Source organism: Ochlerotatus camptorhynchus, unplaced genomic scaffold (genome assembly GCF_037179485.1).
Source record: "Ochlerotatus camptorhynchus isolate MF236.1 unplaced genomic scaffold, CSIRO-AGI_Acam_v1.1 ptg000370l, whole genome shotgun sequence".
Classification (NCBI taxonomy): Eukaryota; Metazoa; Arthropoda; class Insecta; order Diptera; family Culicidae; genus Ochlerotatus; species Ochlerotatus camptorhynchus.
Window position 1 is genome coordinate 5,934,347 of NW_027040858.1, and position 22,154 is coordinate 5,956,500.

The 22,154-nt window shown below is 39.3% G+C and overlaps 1 protein-coding gene across 2 annotated transcripts in view; it reads right to left on the bottom strand.

The window, feature by feature from the left end:
* Positions 1-1,497: 1,497 nt before the first annotated feature.
* Positions 1,498-22,154, bottom strand: part of Idh3g (Isocitrate dehydrogenase (NAD(+)) 3 non-catalytic subunit gamma) — a 35,978-nt gene continuing 15,321 nt past the window's right edge. Inside the window, exon 5 of one of the 2 annotated variants that reach the window (XM_065232654.1) lies at positions 1,498-2,145. In XM_065232654.1, coding sequence (XP_065088726.1) covers position 2,145 — 1 coding nt within the window. In that variant the 3' untranslated portion in view covers positions 1,498-2,144. Of the gene's footprint in view, positions 2,146-2,326; positions 2,906-22,154 lie in introns of those variants that run through there. The other variant, XM_065232653.1, reaches the window with a different exon arrangement.

A 22,154-nucleotide genomic window follows, 5' to 3' on the forward strand; every position in this document is an offset into this window, starting at 1 on the left:
TGATTGTTGGTTTAACGTACGTATGCGAGTATCTGACACCTCTAATATTTTCTGTTCTACTATATAAGCGTCCAACAAGGTCGCCCGTTCCATCATTGTCAACAACATCAGCCCAACAAAACGGCTCTTTTCAGGGCCACCAAACTTTCGCAAAAGAGTTATTAAGAAATATTCCTAAAATATAATATACACAATTAAGTACAACACATAACAGACGTTATCCAACGCCAACCCTGCGGTCGTATCTAGTATACAACCCTTCCAACTTTTTGCATTATTTTCAATTTTTTTACGATACAAGATTCGAACATATGTTTAATTTGAAAATGTATTTCAAATTTGGTTTAGTCCCTAGGGCAACAAACTGGACCACAAGTGTCAAAACTAGTAAACTAACCCTACGTAAAATAGATCCAAACAATTAGTGCTTAATCTTAATAGGAAAAATAGCCGTTCCTGGTTTCTTTGAGACAGCTAGCTGGGAATCTTAGCCTGGGACCTTAGCCATAGTAGTGGAACAAAGTTTGGTAGGATCTTTTTTCGCCCCTCCTTTCCCTTTTAGATTAATCTTTCCAAAATTTTTAGTACAAAGTAATTGGAGTAGATCTTTGTGTTGGGGTTCGAGCAAAAGTTTTCAATTTCTACAAAGTTTGATAAAATTCTATAACGTTATCCGAATTCCTTCAAAATTTACTGAGCTTCTACAACATTTGCTGCACTTTTAGAAAGATTGCTGAATTTCTACGCAGTTCCCTGAACTTTTTCGAAGTTTTCTTAAGTTCTGCGAAATTTCGTGAAGATGTAGGAAGATCCTTGAAGTTCAATAACTTCTACAAATTGCAAAAAAATCACATAACCGTTATTGGAAATCTTTCTCATTTACCTTCAAGATGGATGCTTAAGGTATACTTTGATGCAATAAGACCACTGAAAAAACGCATGGGTTTCGTAGAATAATAGAAAATATTGCATATTTTGCCCCGAATAAGATTCCCAGCAGAATATTTTTGTCACACCGGTTTCAGCATACATTGGTTCATTTCGATGCTACAGTTTCTAGGGTGGCGTATCGAATAATTGGTTTGTTTACCTGCTATTCCCTTTGTACTTTGATGTGTGAACTTATGTTTTCAACTTTCAATTATTTTAACATCAGTCTAAAAACCAAAGCAACCCGCAACATTTTCATAAATAAGGCTGACAAGTTCGGGTCACACAAGTTGAGGGGAGCCGTAAGTTTCCACTAAGGACGCAATGGCCAAGAAGAAAATAGTTTCTGGTATTGACGACACCCCCAAACTTTTCCACAATAAAAATTGATATTGTTTGGTTTATATTTGTGGATAGAAGTGCTGTCAGATGTACGGCGTTTCTTCAGCAACTATTTTTGTTATTCCTTTATTCACCATTCGTAGGTACATTCGATAAAAAAAAACATCTTCAAGGGACACCTAATGGATTTCTTTCAGATTCCAGCAAATAAAACGTCAGTATTACTAAGTTTACCTTTAATTGTATTGACTATCCCTACCAAAACTGGAAGATTTAAGTACGTAAGGCGTTTGTACCAGATTCGATTTTTATTTCCTTGCAAAACAATACCGATTTTTTTTTCAAGCGACTGTGATTTCTCGGCACAGATTTGTACCTCACCGGGACAAAGGTGGGATGAACATAATCTTACACTGACACGGGCATCATCCATCTTTCCGCTGCACCCATTTTGTCTCGCTCAGCAAACAGTTTGTCGTATATGGCTTACTTCGATGGACCATCCGTTGTGATTTTCCGATTCCCGGTGCGATGATTTATTTATGAAATTTTACTTGGCTTCCTTGCTTACTTTTCGGTGATTTGTGTTTTTTTTTTCTCTCAATGGAAACCATATTTTATGCAGAGTTTTATTTCTCGTCCGTTTTATAGGGGAGCAAAACTTTCTCCAAACGGTGAAGCAAACAGTGTACGATAAAAAAAAAAACAAAATAAGGTAGTTGTTCGGAAGTAGCCGGAAGTAGCAGGAAGAGGGCGTTGAATTTTTCTTTTTTGTTGCTACTAGTTACGTAATATAAATAAAACAAAAACAGACTCAAGTGCACTTGTCGAACGAGTTTCGCATCTCTCTCTCTCTACCTCGCTTATCGTAATCTGAGATGTAATTTACATCCAAAGCAGTCATCGTTCGGAAATTGTTGATTTTTGGTTGTTCGAAGAAACGAAAGAGAGAAGGTAATAGGATTATGATAATGAGTGAAATTTAAGCTAACTTCACGAGGTAGTTTGGTGCACGCACAATGGTTAAAGAACGAAAATAAGAACAAATACACAATTTTAACACTTACTTATGTTTATTAATTTTAAGAAAGAAAAAGTGAGAGGCACAAATTTTGACATACCTCAGCATTCGCAATCCAACATATCGACAAATCGCCGCTCACTTTGACCTCTTCGGATGACGTTAATAAAACATAACGCTTAGGATTAACAAACTCATTATACAACGCACAGCTTGCTCGGTTAATAAATATTCAAGATTTTTTTTGTAAGGGGAAAAAAAGAAAGAATATATAGAACACGCACACACACACACACGTAACGATTTTTCAACGCCGACACGAACGATGGTGGTGGTGTGGTGTTAGTGTGATTTTCTGCCACTATCGATTGTGGTGCGCTATTGTTTTCCGCTGCCGCCGCCGGTCGCCATTGTTTGTATGTGTGTGAGTGATTAATCGTGTGCGGCTTGCATCGGTGGTATTGGTGGGAGGAAATGGTTGCCAGTTTCAAACAAATAAATACATATTTTCAGGATAGGAGTACGGAACGAGCACGGTAAATTTTGTTGTCGGTTTTTAGTTTTTTTTTTATTCATGTCACGCCAATCATCGCTCTTCACCATGCTGGTCGCCTGTCGGAAACGAAAATATGCCGAATTTTATAATTTTGGATTTTTTAAGAACATGCGGAATCGTGGGATGGCTGCCCTTCTAGCAAAACTATGATTTACTGTAAATATACCCAAGTTGCTATAATGTCGTGCTGTCTTATTTGTACAGTGAATCGGAACGTCAAAACGAGTAATACGAGTATTCATTATGCGTGCCTACTACGGCACGTTGGAAGCCAAATCGGGTCAGTGCTGCCAGTAACGATTGTATTGTATATCCTTATTATAGAGACTCTCAGAGAACCAGTAATGATTATATTTACAGCGGCGTTAGGAAATATGGGTCAAGTTTTAAATAGAGCAGAAAAAGCTTTGTTTTAGAAATCTCTAAGGGTAGACCTGCCGAGTAAAGAAATTCAGAAATATGGGTTAGTTAGTTAGAGCGAGGATAGGATTCAATACCAAGCGAAGCGGCTTTATCAAAGTTTAGAGAACTAGCGTATTGAATATTAAGCTGAATAACTAATATTTCAAAAATAATTAAATTGAACCGAATTCATTGATTCTAAATGCCATGCAATAATTGTTTTGTTTATCATCGGAAAACTGGATGTGCAAATTTCCATAATCTTTAAAATCAAGCCCAACTACAGCACATCCGCCCCATTGAAGAATAAAAAATTACCCCTTAATCGGATTTAAATTGCCATCACATTTACGCTAATGAAGTTTCCTTCAACTGAGCGATAACCTTTTTCAAAAGCAGAGTCTGCTTCTGACCACCGTAAGGGAAAGTGACAAGTGACCGAACCTGGTAGTTCGGTGGAGATGAAGGTTCCAATCTTGCTACTGCTACTGGCAGTCATACTGTTTGAAAATGTACCACCATTTTGTGTTTTCCGTCCAAAGCCGAGCTGTAATTCCTTTTTTACGTTTCTCAGGAATGTCTTGGACAGCGAACAACCCCGCATCAAGCAAGACCTACCGCGGGACACAATGGTGGTGGAACACAGCAGCATCGTACAACTCCTCAACGCGGAGGACGACGGCCGAATCAGAGGACGACGCCTGGAGCCGACAGATCTGGAAAACTAATCATGCCGAACCAACCTAATAAGAGAGGCCCGACAACTCCTAGAGGCAATCAACAGCAGCGGACAACTCCGGTAAGATCAGATTGAATCAAAGCAGTTTACAACGATGGCTTGATCCTTCTTTTTCTCATTTTAGAGAAGAAACAATGTTAACCCTGCTATGGTGAGTACCTGCTCGTGAAAGTTCTCGCATAGGGTTCCACGCTACTTCGCCTTGCGGAGCCCATTTCCGTCGTATCCGTTAAAAAAAAACGATGAAAGCCAACGCATCTTTTTAAATAAATGTTCCATAAATATATCGCCATGGAACTCACGAACGACATCTCGCGAGCTATTCGTGGAAAAAAGCTTGCTTGCCAAGTCTCAAACAATGTTGGGTACAAGTTCGAATAGGATGTATAGAAATGTCAAAGTGATGGGGGATTCACCCAACTAATCATATTTAAATAAATGCGTGTGGCCAAAGGCTTCAGCTAACCTAAGTTATTTACCTACAAGTAAAAATATTACGAAGCAAAGCGGAGTACGACGAAGTGGCATTAAACCCTATGATAAAATTAAAACCTATTTGTCACGTGGCATTTCATCATTTCAGAATGGAAAATTACAATCTCAGCAGCAACGTACAACTCCTCAACGCGGAGGACGACCGCCGAATCAGAGGACGACGCCTGGTCGATTCAGCGCTGGAGCCGACAGATCTGGAAGACTGGTCATGTCGACCCAACCTAATAAGAAAGGCCCGACAACTCGTAGAGGCAATCAACAGCAGCGGACAACTCCGGTAAGATCAGATTGAATCAAAGCAGTTTACAAAACGATGGCTTGTACCTTCTTTTTCTCATTTCAGAGAAGAAACAATGTTAACCCTGCTATGGTGAGTACCTGCTCGTGAAAGTTCTCGCATAGGGTTTCACGCTACTTTGTCTTGCGGAGGCCATTTTCGTCGTATCCGTTAAAAAACGATGGAAGCCATCGCACAGACAAACGGACGTATCTTTTGAAATAAATGCTATTCGTGGAAAAAAGCTTGCTTGCCAAGCCTCAAACAATGTTGCGTACAAGTTCGATAGGATGTATAGAAACGTCAAAGTGAATCCCCCACGCAACTATCTAAATAAAATACGTGTACGACGATAGAGGAAAAAGAGGTACGTCTGTTTATCTGTAGCCAAAGGCTTCAGGGAACCGTTTGCATCAAGTGATTAGCTTACAAGTAAAAATATCATTAGTGTAACAATATACCGACGCAAAGTGGAGTTCGACGAAGTGGCGTTAAACCCCATGATAAAATTGAAACCTTCTTGCCACGTGGCATTTCATCACGTTTCGTCCATCATTTCAGAATGGAAGATTACAGCAGCCACAACAACAGCGGACAACTGCAAAGGTATGAAACATTGCATTCGAATATGTTCACTGCCTTTTTATTGTTGTTGCCAAAGAGCTACTGGACTACAACATTGTAACTGAAAACCTTTTCTAATTCTCATCAACAGAAACCAGTTGCAGCTGGAAGAACACCCCCTAGGGTAAGATTCTATAACGACTCGATAGTAGTCACATTTCCGAAACTCTAGCTCGTCATATGTTTAGGGATCTCCGAATTTTTAAGTGCCACAGACAAAGAGACATAACACTAGCATATTTTTCATGGAACACGCAACACACGGTCAATTTAAAATGATCGTAGTTGGCAGTATCAGTCAATTCCCTTGAGTTCGACGTTTACACACTACGACCCTTGACAGCGTACTCAACAGATGGCGGTAGTGCGGTATTTTTGATCAATGATTGATGGAGGTTGAAACAAAAAAAAAATACAAAAAATCCTCATTCTAGTAAATTTTTAAGTGTCCATAATTTTAAACAATTCAAAATTTAATTAAATTTTCAAAAAATGGACACACAAATTTGAGATATTTAGGTTTTTTACATTTTTTGGATTTCTTTTTTTTTATATTTTGCCCAGAAAAAAAAAAACATTATTTTTCTCTACACTTTTGTCTCAGACGTCATTTCAATCAGAAGTTCCGATTCCATGTTATTTTTTTTTTAAAGGCGCTATTTTTAAAATTTTACAAGATCCACAATGGCAGAATTTTAGCAAAAATGTGTATCCATTCCCATAACAAACAATTATACAACTTGGATGAAACAAAATCGGAGAAGGTTGATTGAAAAAATTCAGTTTATTGTTCGCTATTTTGCCTGGAACTGCTCGAAATACGGTTGGTCATATCAAGTATATTAATTTTAATCTACTTAAGTACTATTTAGCTATTTAATTTATGTGGTTAAATCAAGGGGTAGGTCATTCTGCACACCAATCTTGGGTCATCTTATTATTATTATTATTTAACTTTATTAATGAGGCTTTTCGGGTCATCTTTTTTATCAGTGTGCCGCAAGTGTGCTGCAGGTGTGCCGGTTATAGAGCAAGCTGCGATTGTTTGTAAAATACCCAGCCCGGCAACCCGGTATTTCTGACACCTTGAATGTTTTGCTTTGAAATCGCAAGCATAGTTTGGATTGAGGATGACGCGGCAAGTGTCGGGTGTGCGAAATTTTGGTATTTTGTGTCATAGGATAGTAAAAGTCCTGTGGTTTATAATGCCCTCAAAGGCAGACTAGCAACCTAGTGATGTGAAAAGCAACGGTCTATCAGCGACCGAAAAGAGTTGGAACCGGTGGGAAACATTGTAGGAGACCGACTATAGAGGATGATGAATAGACTTCTGTAACTTGTTTTGTATGAGTTGCAGCATTATTTGAATTAAGGGTACTAATGGGGTCTGATTAACTGCCTCTTTTTCTTGAGCCCACTCTAGAACCTACATTTCGTATTTAGATCTATAATTGAACTGCTGGTCTGAGTTCCTCAGTCAGTCAAACAGCACGTTATGGTGAACAACTTCAATGACAGTTGTCCAGCAGTGCTCCCACTTTATTTACAACAATCCAATGCCTACGTGCCGAAGGTGTGTCGATGGATGCTGTGCCAAGCTGTGCCGAAATTAATTTCGACAAAATGTGCTGAATAACTTACCACTTGGGTTAAATTCTAACTTTGAATGAAAGTTCACGTTACTCATATTGAAAGGAACGCTACGAAGTTTTCGATGTTTTGTAATAAATGCGGTTGTGTATACGATCGTTTTACAACAATTACCATTAGATCGACTCGTTTTACCACACTGTGCACTCTATCTAATTCCTAAAAACTATCTAGTTCTAAAGGTACTAAACGCAACTAACAAAACAATCTACTTTCATTCACAGGTACAAAATGGACCTGGAAGAACTACACCTAGGGTAAGTTTCCAACTAAAGCCTTACATTTTGACAACTATATGACTGCTTGACATGTTTCCTGGGATAATAACATAGAGGTAACTCTAAGACCAGAAGGTCCCGAAGAAACGAGCTCAACTTTTTGGCTCAGCTCTGGTACTCTCTTCGGTCTCAAGCAAATCGATGCACCCCTCGAAGCATAGGAAAATCCACGAACCCCTCATTTTATCTGTCAAACTTTCATAGCGAATCAAAACAAACATGGAATTTATACTAGAATGGGATACGTTAATCGATTTGCTTGGGACCAATAGGCTAGTCAAGTACTGAACCAATTTAAAATCGTTAGTTTCGAATTGATTGTTGATAATAATCCGTCGCCAGTGTTGCCGATTCAGTTGCTTATCATTGATTCCACCTTTCCGCGATTTTGTCTTATTCATACAAGTAAAGAGCCTGAATTTATAAGAGACGACATGTCAAAATTGGAACAATCGATTATCTGTCAAAGTCATAGGAAAAGTCATTCCAATCGAGCAGAAGACCTGTCAAATGGATAAGATGTCGCCTCTTTATAAATTCAGGCTCTTTAATACAAGTACACATACACATTCTAATTTACAGGGCCCAGCTAGAAGCACCTCTCCTAAGGTAACTTTCCCAACCCACGGATAGAAAAAAATCACACTTTAGTAACCTTTTCTTTTCACCCACAAACGATTCGTTTTAGAATTCTCGCGTCACTTTTCAAATAGACCAATGTAACAAATGTAAACAAATCGATTTAAGCGATACAAACTTTTGCTCTTCTATCATTGTATGTGATACAAAAACATCCAACCAAATTTACCTTCATTTATTTAAGATAATCATAGGTCAAAAATTGTCCAGTGTACAGCTTGAAATGATGGGTACATGATTGTTACTTCGGTCATTCGGACTGCCTAACATGATTGGTGCTCATTTTCTAAAGGCGGGACCAACCTAAAGTTAGGTACTCTACTCTGAAATCTGTGAAAGGGAATCTAGTATCATGTAGACAAAACGTCGACTTGTCAAAACGTCCTATGTGGTTTTTTCTATGTTGCAGCATGAAATTCAAAGTAAAATTGTGATTCTACCGTTTCTTCTGAATTTTCAACGTTATTATACGCTGACTACATAAAAAATAGTATTGCAAAATGTATTGTTTTTAAACAGTTAAAATAATAATCTGTCGAACTTCAACTTCGATTTTCTCAAAATGGTGGATATGTTACATTGGTCTATTTGAAAAGTGACGCGAGAATTCCAAACTTCTGCAAACAACTGCAAAGGTAAGTGACATCGTTCGTTTGTACCTACTGTTGTACTTGAACTGATGTTTCACCCGAATGCAACCCGGACAGAACGGTCCAAAAAACAACCAAGACAACTAGGGTAACCATTTCCATGTTAGGGCTACTATGATAACTGGCCTTATCCAATGATTGCTTCGTTTCTCAACATTAACATATTTAAGCTCATTTTTTGCACTGAAAACGAAACTAACTCCGAGAGTGAGTCATAAGGAGAAATTTCTGAAAGCGTAGGTCACTCAGCGCATAAGCAACCTACGCTTTTAGAAACTTCTCCATACGAAAGAGTAAAATTGACTCACTCGTGCGAGTAACCTCAATTTGAATGAAAATGAGCGAAATCTTGGCCAATTATGAGTTGATTTCGACAGTCGTTTGACGATTGAACACTACCGGCGCACTGTGGTCGATAGATGGCGGTAGTGTGGTAAGGACGATGCGGTTAAGATCGGAAAAACACTCAATGATTGAGATTTAGATTTAGACGCGATAATCTCAGCTTTAAGTATTGCAACGTCTAAAATATTCAATATTTCCAGAATGGTGTCCAGATTAGTCCTTATCCCGTACAGGTAATATTGGTATATCATATTTCCATAAAACAAATAATGTAACCTTTATTGTCGTTGGCAGCCAAACGGACGGACTGCAAGTCCATTTAGGCCTCCGGTAAGTATTTGTTGCTTGGTATAATTGGTAGGTTCGATTCCCGGTCCGTTATAGACTACCTTTGGGGGTTGTAAATTTTCTCATTTTCAATGACGAATTGACGAACCGACGCGACCTTCTCCATTTTGCGTGAAACATTGCATTATTGTCTGTTATGGTTAATCATTCACATTTAAGCTGAAATTTGGCAATATTGATTTTTTTTAATAAATAATCAAAATGGCGAATTCCATATTTTTCAACAAATCTTAACTCGAAAACGCCACTTTCAACCCCTTTTTACTAAAAAAAAATATTCAAAAAATATTGACGAAGTTCATTTTTTTTATATTTGAGCAGTTTCACCAAATGACGAATTGGAAAAACGCGACCTTCGCCGGTTGGCGTGAAACTTTGCATAATTATTTGTTCTGGGCAATTCACATTTTCGACCATTTAGGATCTTGTAAAATTTTTAAAATGACGTCTGCAATTCAGGGTGTCGACTCAATGAAGAGAACGAAATTCCCTAGTATTCCCTGATTTTCCAGCAGTTTTCAAAAATTACAAGGGACAGCCCTATGGGGTTGTAAGCAATGGTGACGTAGGACTACGTGGTCTTATATAATAAATTTTATTTGTTAACTGTAGCAGGTGCTTGTGTTTTGTGTAGGAATAGGAATTTGAGCGCGGTTCTATCTGTTTATACTATTTAGTATGACGCGCTTGACATATATGACCCACAGCGACTCACGAAGGGCTACTGATTCCGATCAATAGCGGTGCGGCTTCTTCCTCCTTCTATGGATGCTCATGTAGGCTCGAGGCTGGATCCAGCTCGCTGCTTGCAGGCAGCTTTTCGTTGTGTACTGGAGAACAATGTTCAACGCCACGTGCCGAAAGCACTGCTGCTGCTGCCTATGCCGACGACCGGACACCACCACACACGGTGATTGGAACTGAATCCGATCAACGGTTGAGGCCAGCCTTGACAACTAGCTGCTTGTGGGGAGCCTTTCGTTGTGTACTGGAGAACACCACCACTCACTGTGTTAGGGAAATCGCTTTTCGCAGGCAATCGGTGATAATTATAATTATCATAGCAACAGTTGTACATTCGTGCAATTTTCAATAGAGACATTTTGAAAATGATAAGAAAAGATGCGTAGGAATATTTCTGATCGATTGGTGATAAAATCATTGAAATTGGTTCAGGGGCAACTGAGATATTAACGTTCAAAATCTTTCATAATTTTGTTACATGTTCCATTTTCGGTTTTCCAAAGTGTACCTCCACATAGAAATCACAAATGTAGTCCTACGTCAAAAATACAGGTACAGTGCCTACCCGTTTTTGGAAACACGACCTTATCAGCTATTACTTTGCTCAGATATGTACTGCCTAACAAACAATTTTAGCTGCAAATCAGCTTATACAGAACAGGCACACATTAGCTGCATAAGGCAAGTTTTGGCTGTATAAGCTAGTCTGCAGCTAAAATTGTTAGTTGGATAGTGCTTTCTGGACGTTTTACAATCTCAAATTGCATAAAGCGTTCGATATTTTTCATTAGGCAAATCAATGAAATTCATACCGATTTCATGTGACTCAAAATCATAAGAGTTTCTTATGGAATTCTTACGTTTTTTTTGCCTCAGTGTACAATAGAGCAAAATAAGAAGAAGAATATCTACAATGGCGACGACAATAACGACGCCACAGTCGACGATGGTTTTGTTCAATGCTAGTACCGATTTTGCGTACGAGGGGTCCAACTACTATGCTTACAACGCAACGACAGAAAGTAATGAGGATTCCGCAGGATCCCGACAAATTTTAGCAGATGTGGCTCAGAAGGCGGTCGCTATGAGAGCTGCACCCGATATGATTTTATCACAGGTGGACAGGAGCTCACGGTCTCCCAGTGTTGATGAGTTCTTTGCCGTTAATGTTCACGGAAAGTTCACTATTTTGCCATACAGAAATTCAATACAAAAAAATTTATGGGCGGATTTGGACAGTTTTTGACCTGTTTCATACGACCGGAAGATGTACGCTGGTCACAAATGCCGTGCCAAACTGATTTCCTACGCAATTTATCAACCTTTGATGTGAATTTCGCTAATAAACACGAGGAGTATTTCTTATGGCAAAGCTTGCCATAACAAAATGGGCATAGTTCATTTTAGTAAACAAACTAACACTTCTTCCTTGTGTGTCACCTTTGACAAAGTTCCTAGAGCTGCACCCACTCGGAAGAAACTGAAACGTCACAATAAGGTTACGAGTACAACTGCCTAGGGACAGCTATTGATGCGCAGGAAGAAGATGAGACCTGTAATCGAACCTCAGACTGTAGAATACAAATGCTGGCAACATTGACAATTCTTTCAAAAATATCTACTTTCATAATCGTATAGTTAATACTGATTGTACAGTTCTATTCAGTTAGACGTAGTGACTCGTACCCTAGCAATGAATGCTTCGTAGTCATTCAACGGCGTAGATGAAACAAGGAGCAAACAATACCATAATTCTACCGACATTTTTTGCAGATACAACCCAGAGGAGTTCCCACATCGTTTCAATTGTTAAATTTCGAAATAACACCGTACATGGCCTACTCGGTAAGAGAATGAATGCATCCTAAGGTTAGAATAAACATCTTATATTTGCTGCAGAGCCCCACTGCGTACAGCTATTCGCCACCCGCGCCAGACATATCAACGCGTGGAAACATCACCGACTACGGAGAAGCGTACGATCTCAGCAACGGAACGGCCACCACAGAAGACTACAGCTGGAAGCCAACCGGGAACGATACCTATTCTGACCTATACGAAGATATATTGAATACCGAAGAGACCACGGAGCCTACGGCAACTACGGAAACTGCGGAAACGGCGGAAACGACCGAAGCACTGACGTCTACCACCCGGAAACGACTCAAACGGCGCAAGGAGATTTTGGAGAACGGGCGGGTTCTGATACGCAGGAAGATTCCCAAAACTACCACTCCGAACAGTATTTAACCAGCACACCGCTGATGAATAAAAATTCAAATTTTCAAGAATTACAACAAAGGTCTTATGATTTACCAATGTGAACAGAACAGCCGTATTCAAAACACTTAGTGTAAAAAAATATATTGTCAAGTTGTCCTCGCCTCACCGGTTAAGTGATTCCAAAGATCTTACTAATCTCTTTCCAGATTCCCACACAACGTCAAACGACATCACCTCAACAGGGCTTTACTCCACCATTGTGGAGACCGGTAAAATCACACAACAAATTCTAAAACCTATTCAACCGAAGAACCATTCTTTGCTTTCTAGAACGCAGATGGCAATTCGGCACGGTCGTTCATACCAACGTTCTACTACTCCCCATTGTTCATCATAAGGGATAATAACGCGACGACGACGACGATGGAACCTTGGTCACTGAATAACATCACTTTCAGCTACGTTCAGGCGGACCTCAATTCAATGGATAGACCGTCCGTCACGGATTCATCTATCGCTAATGCGGACGATGTCTACAGTTCGCAGCTGAACCGGAACGATACCTACTCGGGCCTATCCGCAGATGGAACGGAAACTGCGGGGTCGTTTAACGCGCTACCGTCTACCACCCGGAAACGTCTCAAACGGCTCAAGAGGATTTTGGAGAACGGCCGAATTCAGATACGGAGGAGGGTCCCAGGAACTACCACCCCGAAGAGTTACGACTAGGATCGGGTTTGATGGCAAATAAAGCGTTTCAATCAGATGGTAGAACGAAAGAGTTTTGTGACGTGAAAAAAGCCCTTGTTAACTGTCACCACGGAAGATTAGCACAGGGCTGTGGTGAAGGGCAAGGGGGTCGACGCCGCAGCGAAAAAATAAACAAATTTTAGATTTTACCTCCCAGAATTCCATGAAACTTCGCATAATTGATCGCTAGGGACAATGAACCAAGTTTGTACCGGAATTCGGCCATTTTGACTAACGCCTATTTTTTTCAAAATGGCGTATTCGATGTTTCTCAATAAACCATAGCACGAAAACGGATCATCAAATCGAGTAGGAAACTGGAATATGCCATGGTGTATTTGGAAAAAAATCTTCATCGAGATGGACGAAATGTCATTCACATCCACTGCTTTCAAATTTGCGATGGGTGTTGTTCAGATTTATAAAATTGACCTGCAGCTGCAAGGAACTTCGTAGATCTTCAGGAAACTGCGTAGATCCTAACGGAACTTTCTAGATTTTGCAATTGTTGTAGAAAATCAGCTAACTTTATAGAAGCTCATCACACTTCAAAGTGTAGAAGTTCATCGAATTAAGTAAACGCTCAGTGAAAGCTGTAGAAGTTAAGTGATCTTTATAGAACTTTATTGAACTTTGTTGAAATTAAGTGAACTTAACAGAAATTCTAACTGAAGTAGAAATTCAGGAAGCTTTATAAAAGTTCTGGAAACTCCGCAGGGCTTCGGAGAACTTCGTAGAAATTCAGGAAATTTTGTTAAAATTTAGGATGCTTCGCAAGAGTTGGATCTTTATAGTTAACCCTAGGGGTCGACCCCGGCGTAGTGGTTAGCATCCATACCTCTCACGCCAAAGTCACGAGTTCAAATCTCACCCCCGGACAAGTCACGAATGACCCAAGAGTGTTAAAGTGACTATAATAATAATAATAATAATAACTGTTTGGGAACCTTCTTTTTAACGTCAGGTCACTTCGTTGAAGTATAAAGTATTTGAAAATAGTTCAACAAGAAACGTAGAAAATAAATCAACGAGAAACGTAGAAATGCAGTAAGCTTTGTATAACTTAAGTGAATTACGTAGCAATTCGAGAAGCTGCGTAAAATTTCATAGAAGTGCAGGGCAATTTCTTAGAAGATCAAACAATTTCGAAAAAGTTTAGCGAACCTCTAAGAACTTCAGGGATCTTCAGAGAACATGATAACAGTTTGTCAGAGATCTACTTGCCTATGCGGTGATGCAATAAAATTCCTGTAAATTTTGTGAACTTCATTTAATTTTAAGGAACTTCCCAAATGTTCTGTAATATTCGTAGAAAAGGACGAGGGCTTTTTCCAGAAGTTCAGTGCAGTGCATAGATGTTCTAAGATTTTGGCAGAGTTAAGAGAGCTCGAAAAAAAACTGGAACTTGGAAGAAGCGCTCGGAAATTTCGTACAAATTTAGAAATTTTTCTAGAACTTGTGACGCTTTTTAGATGTTCAGAGAACGTTGTACAAGTCATACACACTATTTCGATGCTACTCATTTTTGAGTCGAAAATCACTCAGTTCAGCCAAAAGGGAAGTTACTCAAAAATGAGTAAACACGCTTTTACTCAAATTTGAGTAAACGTGCTAATGGATGAAACTGGGTAACGGTTACTCAGATGATGACATTTGTCAACTGAGTAAACCTTACCCATTTCGATATAAACGAATAAACGCGAATGCTTTGCATATACATTTTTTCGTCCGGGAAGAAAATTAAATTTGGTGTCGAATCCTTCAAACTGGTCCTCTCCAACTGCATACGGCGGTCTTATACTACGGCTAGGCATTTTATATCCTGGCCAACTTTGCTCAAGGGGACTGAGCTTCATCCGTTTGAAGTTCACCATCTCATCGCGAATCTTCTTGAGCTTGGCTTCCCGCTCCTTATCTTCTGGAAGCTGCTGCTGTTGGACAAGCTCGCGACCTCGAATAGTCGGCGCTGACAATCCTGGCCATACAATGTTGGCCTTACCGAAACCAGGCACCTGTCCTTTGTTCAAATCCGTCCGGATCCCTTGCCTCGTCTTCGTAAACCAGTTTACTCATTTTTTGACAACTCCATACAGCATGCAAAAATGAGTGCGATCCACCCAGTCACTGAGTAGCCTCAAAATAGCGTGTAGGATATTCTCTCAGATATTCTACATTGATGGTAGGTATTTCAAGAAGTGTTCGAAAGATAGATGAATATTTCTGTGAAGTCCTTTGGATGTTTTTTCAAGACTAGGTCGATCAAGTATTATTCTTAGGGGCAGTTTGGACAGTTTTTTACGCATGGGGAGGGGTGTCAATAATCCCAAAAAAATGTCTACGTAGTTTATGAACAGCCCCTTAAGATCTCAAACTGTTCAAAAACTAAAAATTACGTCTCTCAAATATTAATCCAAGGCGGTAATCTAATCTAATCTAATCTAATCTAATATAATCTAATCTAATCTAATCTAACATCAACACAGCCAGTTCTTGAAAGGATTCTGAAAAATGATGGATATACATCCATAAATTTTCTTGTCTATTTGATATAGGGGAAATGTCTCTATTGTTGGCATATGGATCTAAGATTGGGCCCATCGCAAAAAAATCTGCTATTTATCAATTTTATCTAGATGAACGCGTTATTGGGACGTTACTAATGGATATTTTTGGTTGCTATTGAAAATTTAGTCTCTTGCTGAATTTATGTATGGGCCCAAATTAGGGACACTTAGGCCGACATTACCTGCATTTCCCCTATATTTCACATCGAAGATGCGTCACACATACTAAAACGGCATGGTCTACTGTGCAGCATTTAAGGGGCAAGATGATTCAGAACTGACGCAATTAATTATTCTGAAAATCTTTAATCATAAATTCCAACTTCGTTCCAGATATTCCCTCAAAATGGATCTTCAGCTAATCGAAGATTTCAGTTAAGTCCTGTAGATATTTTTTCAAGACATTTTAAATATTATTCATAGGGGGTGATTCAGAACTGATGAAATTAATTATCCTGAAAATCTTTAATCGTAAATTCTAATGTCGTTCCAGATATTCTCCAAAAATGGTAGATTGATCAGGAAGTGTTCAAAAGATCTTCAGCTAATCGAAGATTTCAGTTAAACCCTGAAGATATTTTTTCAAGATATTTTAAACATTATTCATAGGGGGTGATGCATATGTTATGTCACGCTCTAAGGGAAGAGGGGGGTCTAAGATTGTGTGACAAACAATGCATTAGGTATAGGAAAAACATGACGATAAGGCGGAGGGGGTAAAATTTTTCCTCGATTTAGCGTGACATAATTAATGCATGGGCCCTAATCAACATCCAGAAGGAAGAGCTTTGAGTGGGTTGGTTTATTTCCTTTAAATTCCGTTATAATTGCTTATCTTTTGAGTGCCAAGTACTCAACACCACTACTTGGCACTGATGAAGTCTGCAAGTAGTAGACGAAATACGCGTATCTGTCAAAAGATAAGCAATTATAACGGAATTTAAAGGAAATAAACCAACCCACTCAAAGCTCTTCATAAAGGGATTCCGTTAAGAAGTTCGATAAATTAAAAGGATCCAGAAGGAGCTTCTATAGTCAAAATCTTCATTTCTATAGAAAACAAAATTTTAACTGGTCTGCTTGAAATTCAAAAAGCCTTCCAAAATCTTCATCAATTTCAACACGTCTTCAAAAATCTTCACAAATTACGAAATGTCTTCAAAAATACTCGAATCACACAGAATTTCCAAGTTTTTCTCTAACCGGAAACTGCTACTTTGATTACAAAATGGCGTCAGACATCGATTTTTGGACTCTACACGTCACCCCGATTCCAAAAATATCCATATTGTGGGGTATTCAGTGTTGGGACAGTGTTTACAAGTTTTTCTGTATCCAGAAGCCGCCATATTGGATTTCAAAATGGCTTCAGTTATGGGTTTCCACTTTCCAGTCCCTACACGTAAGCACGATTCCAAGAATACCCATGTTGAGGGGAATTTGACAGAATTTCCTAGTTTTTCTTTAACCGGAAGCGGCCATCTTGGATTTCGGTTCCTACACGTCACCCAGATTTAAAAAAATACTCATATTGTGTGGTATTTGGCAGTATATCCCATTTTTTCTCTAACCGGATGCCGCCATATTGGAATTAAAAATGGCGTCAGAAATAGATTTCCGGTCCCTACACGTAAGCACGATTCCAAGAATACCCATATTGAGGGGAATTTGACAGAATTTCCAAGTTTTCCTTTAACCGGAAGAGGCCATCTTGGATTTCGAAATGGCATCAGACATAGATTTTCGATCTCTACACGTCACCCAGATTTCAAAAATACTCATATTGTGTGGTATTTAACAGTATATCCCAGTTTTTCTCTTACCGGATGCCGCCATATTGGAATTAAAAATGGCGTCAGAAATAGATTTCCGGTCCCTACACGTAAGCACGATTCCAATAATACCCATATTGAGGGGAATTTGACAGAATTTCCTAGTTTTCCTTTAACCGGAAGCGGCCATCTTGGATTTCGAAATGGCGTCAGACATAGATTTTCGGTCTCTACACGTCATCCAGGTTTCTAAAATACTCATATTGTGTGGTATTTGACAGTATATCCCAGTTTTTCTCTAACCGGATGCCGCCATCTTGGAATTCAAAATGGCGTCAGAAATAGATTTCCAGTCCTTACACGTAAGCTCGATACCAAGAATACCCATATTGAGGGGAATTAGATAGAATTTCCTAGTTTTCCTTTAACCGGAAGCGGCCATCTTGGACTTCGAAATGGAGTCAGACATAAAGGGTGATACGGTCAAAATTTGGTCAATATCAACTTGACGTATTTCTTTCAATTTTGCATTTAAAAAACCTGAACACCCCTCATTTTGAAGGTGTGTGTGTGTAGAATGTTGCTCCTATTTTGATTTTGGAATTCACTCTTCAGTTGTCAAAATGCCGTCCAAGCAAGAAGAGCAGCGTATCAAAATTTTGCTCGCGCATCGCGAAAATCCGAGCTACTCGCACGCAAAGTTGGCAAAATCGCTAAAAGTTGCCAAATCAACCGTTACAAATGTAATTAAAGTGTTTGGGGAACGTTTGTCGACAGCCAGGAAGTCTGGATCGGGGGGAAATCGAAAACCGGAAGGCGCTGAGACGACAAAGACAGTTGCCGGTAGTTTCAAGCGAAACCCTAACCTCTCTCTCCGAGATGCCGCAAATAAGCTGGGTGTATCGTCTACAACCGTGCATCGAGCCAAAAAACGAGCCGGACTATCGACTTACAAGAAGGTAGTGACTCCAAATCGCGATGATAAACAAAATACGACGGCCAAAGCGCGATCCCGGAGGCTGTACACGACGATGCTGACGAAGTTTGACTGCGTGGTAATGGACGACGAAACCTACGTCAAAGCCGACTACAAGCAGCTTCCGGGACAGGAGTTTTATACGGCAAAAGGAAGGGGAAAGGTAGCAGATGTTTTCAAGCACATGAAACTGTCAAAGTTCGCAAAGAAATATCTGGTTTGGCAAGCCATCTGTACCTGTGGCTTGAAAAGCAGCATTTTCATAGCTTCCGGGACTGTCAACCAAGAAATTTACGTGAAAGAGTGTTTGAATAAACGTCTGCTGCCTTTCTTGAAGAAACACGGTTGTTCCGTACTGTTTTGGCCGGATTTGGCATCTTGCCATTACGGTAAAAAGGCCATGGAGTGGTACGCCGCCAACAACGTGCAGGTGGTTCCCAAGGACAAGAACCCTCCCAACACGCCAGAGCTCCGCCCAATTGAGAAATACTGGGCTATTGTCAAGCGGAACCTAAAGAAGACCAAAAAAACTGCTAAGGGCGAGCAGCAGTTCAAGGCAAACTGGCTTTCTGCGGCGAAGAAGGTGGACAAGGTAGGGGTCAAGCGTAAGGCCCGGCAATTCGGATTTGGAAAAGCGGAAGCCTAACTGAATATTTTTCCTGAATTTTATACTAATTGAACTTGAAAAAGAAATTTAATTTGATTTTTTAAATAAACGATTTCACCGATTTACACGCGTTTTCCCTTGACCAAATTTTGACCGTATCACCCTTTAGATTTTCGGTCCCTACACGTCACCCAGACTTACCCACTTTACTCTAGTTAAATCGTATGAAACTACCGAAATCAGCCATACTTTTAATTAATATTCTCTGATTAAGAAAAATTTCCCTGAATTTGAATGAAATTCCCTGTGATTCCCTGATTCCCCAGGCAAAAAAAAATGATTCGCTGATTTTCCCTAACTTTCCAGATTTTTCCAGATAGTCGACACCCTGATTTCTAATTGTTCAATAAATCAAATCAATTCTTTAAGATGCTCTTGCAAGAAGTGCATATGGAAAACTTAGTTGAGAGAACGCAATCAGCTAATATGGGATAAGCAAAAAGCTTGGAATACGAAGGGAAAAAGAAGAAGAAGAAGAAGAATGGTAATAAAAAAGAAGCATAAGATGAAAAAGAATCGTAAGAAGAAGGAATTGTTCCAAAGACCTTCAATTGATCAAACTACTTGCGTAATGTTGTCTGGGTATTTTGGCAATTCTTCTGTTTGATTAGTAATTATTCTGAAACAACATTTAGACTGTGTTCCATTTGATGAATTTTCACTTAAATTTGACAGATGACATTGTTTTAAATAAACCTTCTATTCCAGCAGACTTATTTCTGACAGCCAATGAATCAATTGAATCAATGAAACACCTTCTCGAAAATCGGCCAATCAACAACAGAGGAATTTTCGAACTTCTTAACTTGTTTTCGAAGTGTCAAATTTAAGTGAAAATTCACCAAATCTCAATTATTTTTTCGAAGCGACGTTTGATCGTCGATTTGGCATAACTGGTAGCTCGCACACGCATACTAATACCACTATCAGATAGGGGAAAATTTCCCCTATCTGGTGGTAGTGTTAGCATGCATGGGCGAGCTACCAGTTACGCCAAATCAACGATCAAATGCATTGTTTACAAAAGCCGATATGCCCTTTCGAAAAAGTATTCGGGAAATGGAACGCAGCCTTAGGCTCGCCAATTGAAGAAAAATCTTTGGTTGTATGTGAATTCATAATTGCTTGAGGTTTTACAGATCTAGGTCATCAACGTGCTCGTGAAAATCCCATTTCAATATTTTTCTGCATTGTAGAGCTCTGAACGGTGATGTTTGACAGTTAATTTCCTGTCGGGGTCATATCTGACTCCGTGGGACCGTATTGGGTAAGTTTATAGAGTTGATAATAAACGAGTTACGCAGAGTGAAGCTTTCAACGCTGATGTCGATCAATGGGCTTTTTTTTATTGACTTGGCAACCTTTGTTTTTGTTTACGCCTCGGATGACTTCACCTGGGTTGTGAAAGTTTCCTCTAGTTTAGATAACAATACTTCCCACGTAACAGAGTCAGTTTGCCCTGGGACGGGACTTGACAATCGGGTAGCAATTTCGAGCCAATTTGCTATCAAATCCGAGAAAGTTTCTCATTAGTGGATTTGACAGTAGCAATCAGGGTGGCCAGACCTACCGATTTTCGGGATGCCTACCGATTCACAGACAAAAGGTTAAAAACTACCGATTTTTCACTTTTCCTACCGAGAATCACAGATTTTTAGTAATCTTGAAAAATAATCAATACCTATGTGTTATTTTCCTTGTAGTCAGAATTAGCATTAGAATTAGACATATTGATTTCGACACGTTTAAAGCAGAAGAACTGAAGAAAAGTCCCCGCTCACAAAGGTTTCAAGTATCGGGAAAGCCACTCTGGTAGCAATCGTGAACAGAGGGATCGCATCAATATGGCTGACAGTGATGCCAGAATCAACGTTGACGTCAATGGAGTTGTTAGTTGTTTATATTTGCGAAAGGAAAGTTGAAAAATTGAGTGCACTGCGTGTTTTAAGCGATGGATATTGTTGTTTATAATGGTTGTTTTCATTGTGTTGAGCAAAAATTATGTATAAGTTGCTAAACTGCGATAGAAACTCCGAATAAAATCCAAATAAAATAGAAAATGTTATTTTTCATTCCTGGCATCATTGGTCAAACTCCGTCAAGCCTGGGGGGACGTGCTGTCAAATCAGCTTACTGATCATTCTTGTATGAAATTGGTTCCAAACGTAAACAAACCCTGTAGGTTTCTTATGGGTTGTTTACGTTCGGAACCAAAAATAAAGGTGCGTGCGCGACGATTGTTCGTATTTGACTGCCACCTCCCCCCGCTTGCGTCAAACACCACGCACAATTTTCCGAAGGGCATTCTTCAAAAACATTAAGAAGAGTGAGAAGTTCGATTGTCAAGTCCCGTCCCGGAGTTTGTCTACTATGCTTGATAGCCTTGATAGATAGACGGTTTGACAGTTCGATTTTGGTTTCAGTCTGCGTAACTCTTCTATTATCAACTCTGAAGTATCCTATTCAAAATAGGGGAAATTACGTATTCTCGGCAACCTAAGCAGCGACCTTCTTTCTATAGCCTTTTTCTCTAAGGAACGCACACATATGCAGTATTGGTTTGTTTACAATCTTTTGCTGCTAGCTGCTCTAACAATTTCAGTCGAAAGAATTGTCAAAAACTGTTTTGAAACGCTTTTACAAAGCTCCAATCTTCTCTAGTGAGAGCGAGTATTGTCGGCAACCATTTTTTCTTCGGCAACCGTTCCATTTGAACTGCATGTAAATCTGCTGTTCTATTATCGGCAACTCGAAATCAGCTACAATTTGTAGTGCGTGTGTTTCATTTCAAGAAAACCCTGCTAGATTGCTTTTTCTTAGTGGTAAAAATATAGTCAAATTGAAGCTTAAAGCATAAAGAATCGTTTGCATGCATTCAGCGAAGTGTTTTTGTCAGAAAATCCAGTGAAAATAGTGTTTCAATTTGGGTTGCCGAAAATAGTCTGGCATGCCGAAGCCGTCATTTTCCCTATGTCCATTTCTAAATCAAACACCAATCAATTCTCGCGGAACTTTTCGAAAGGTCCTAAGTAACAAATGTAAACAAATCGAGCTAAGCGATGCAAACTATTGCTCTTCTATCATTGTATGTGATACAAAAACATCCATCCAAATTTACTTTCATTTATTTGAGATAATCATAGGTAAAAAAATTGTCCAATG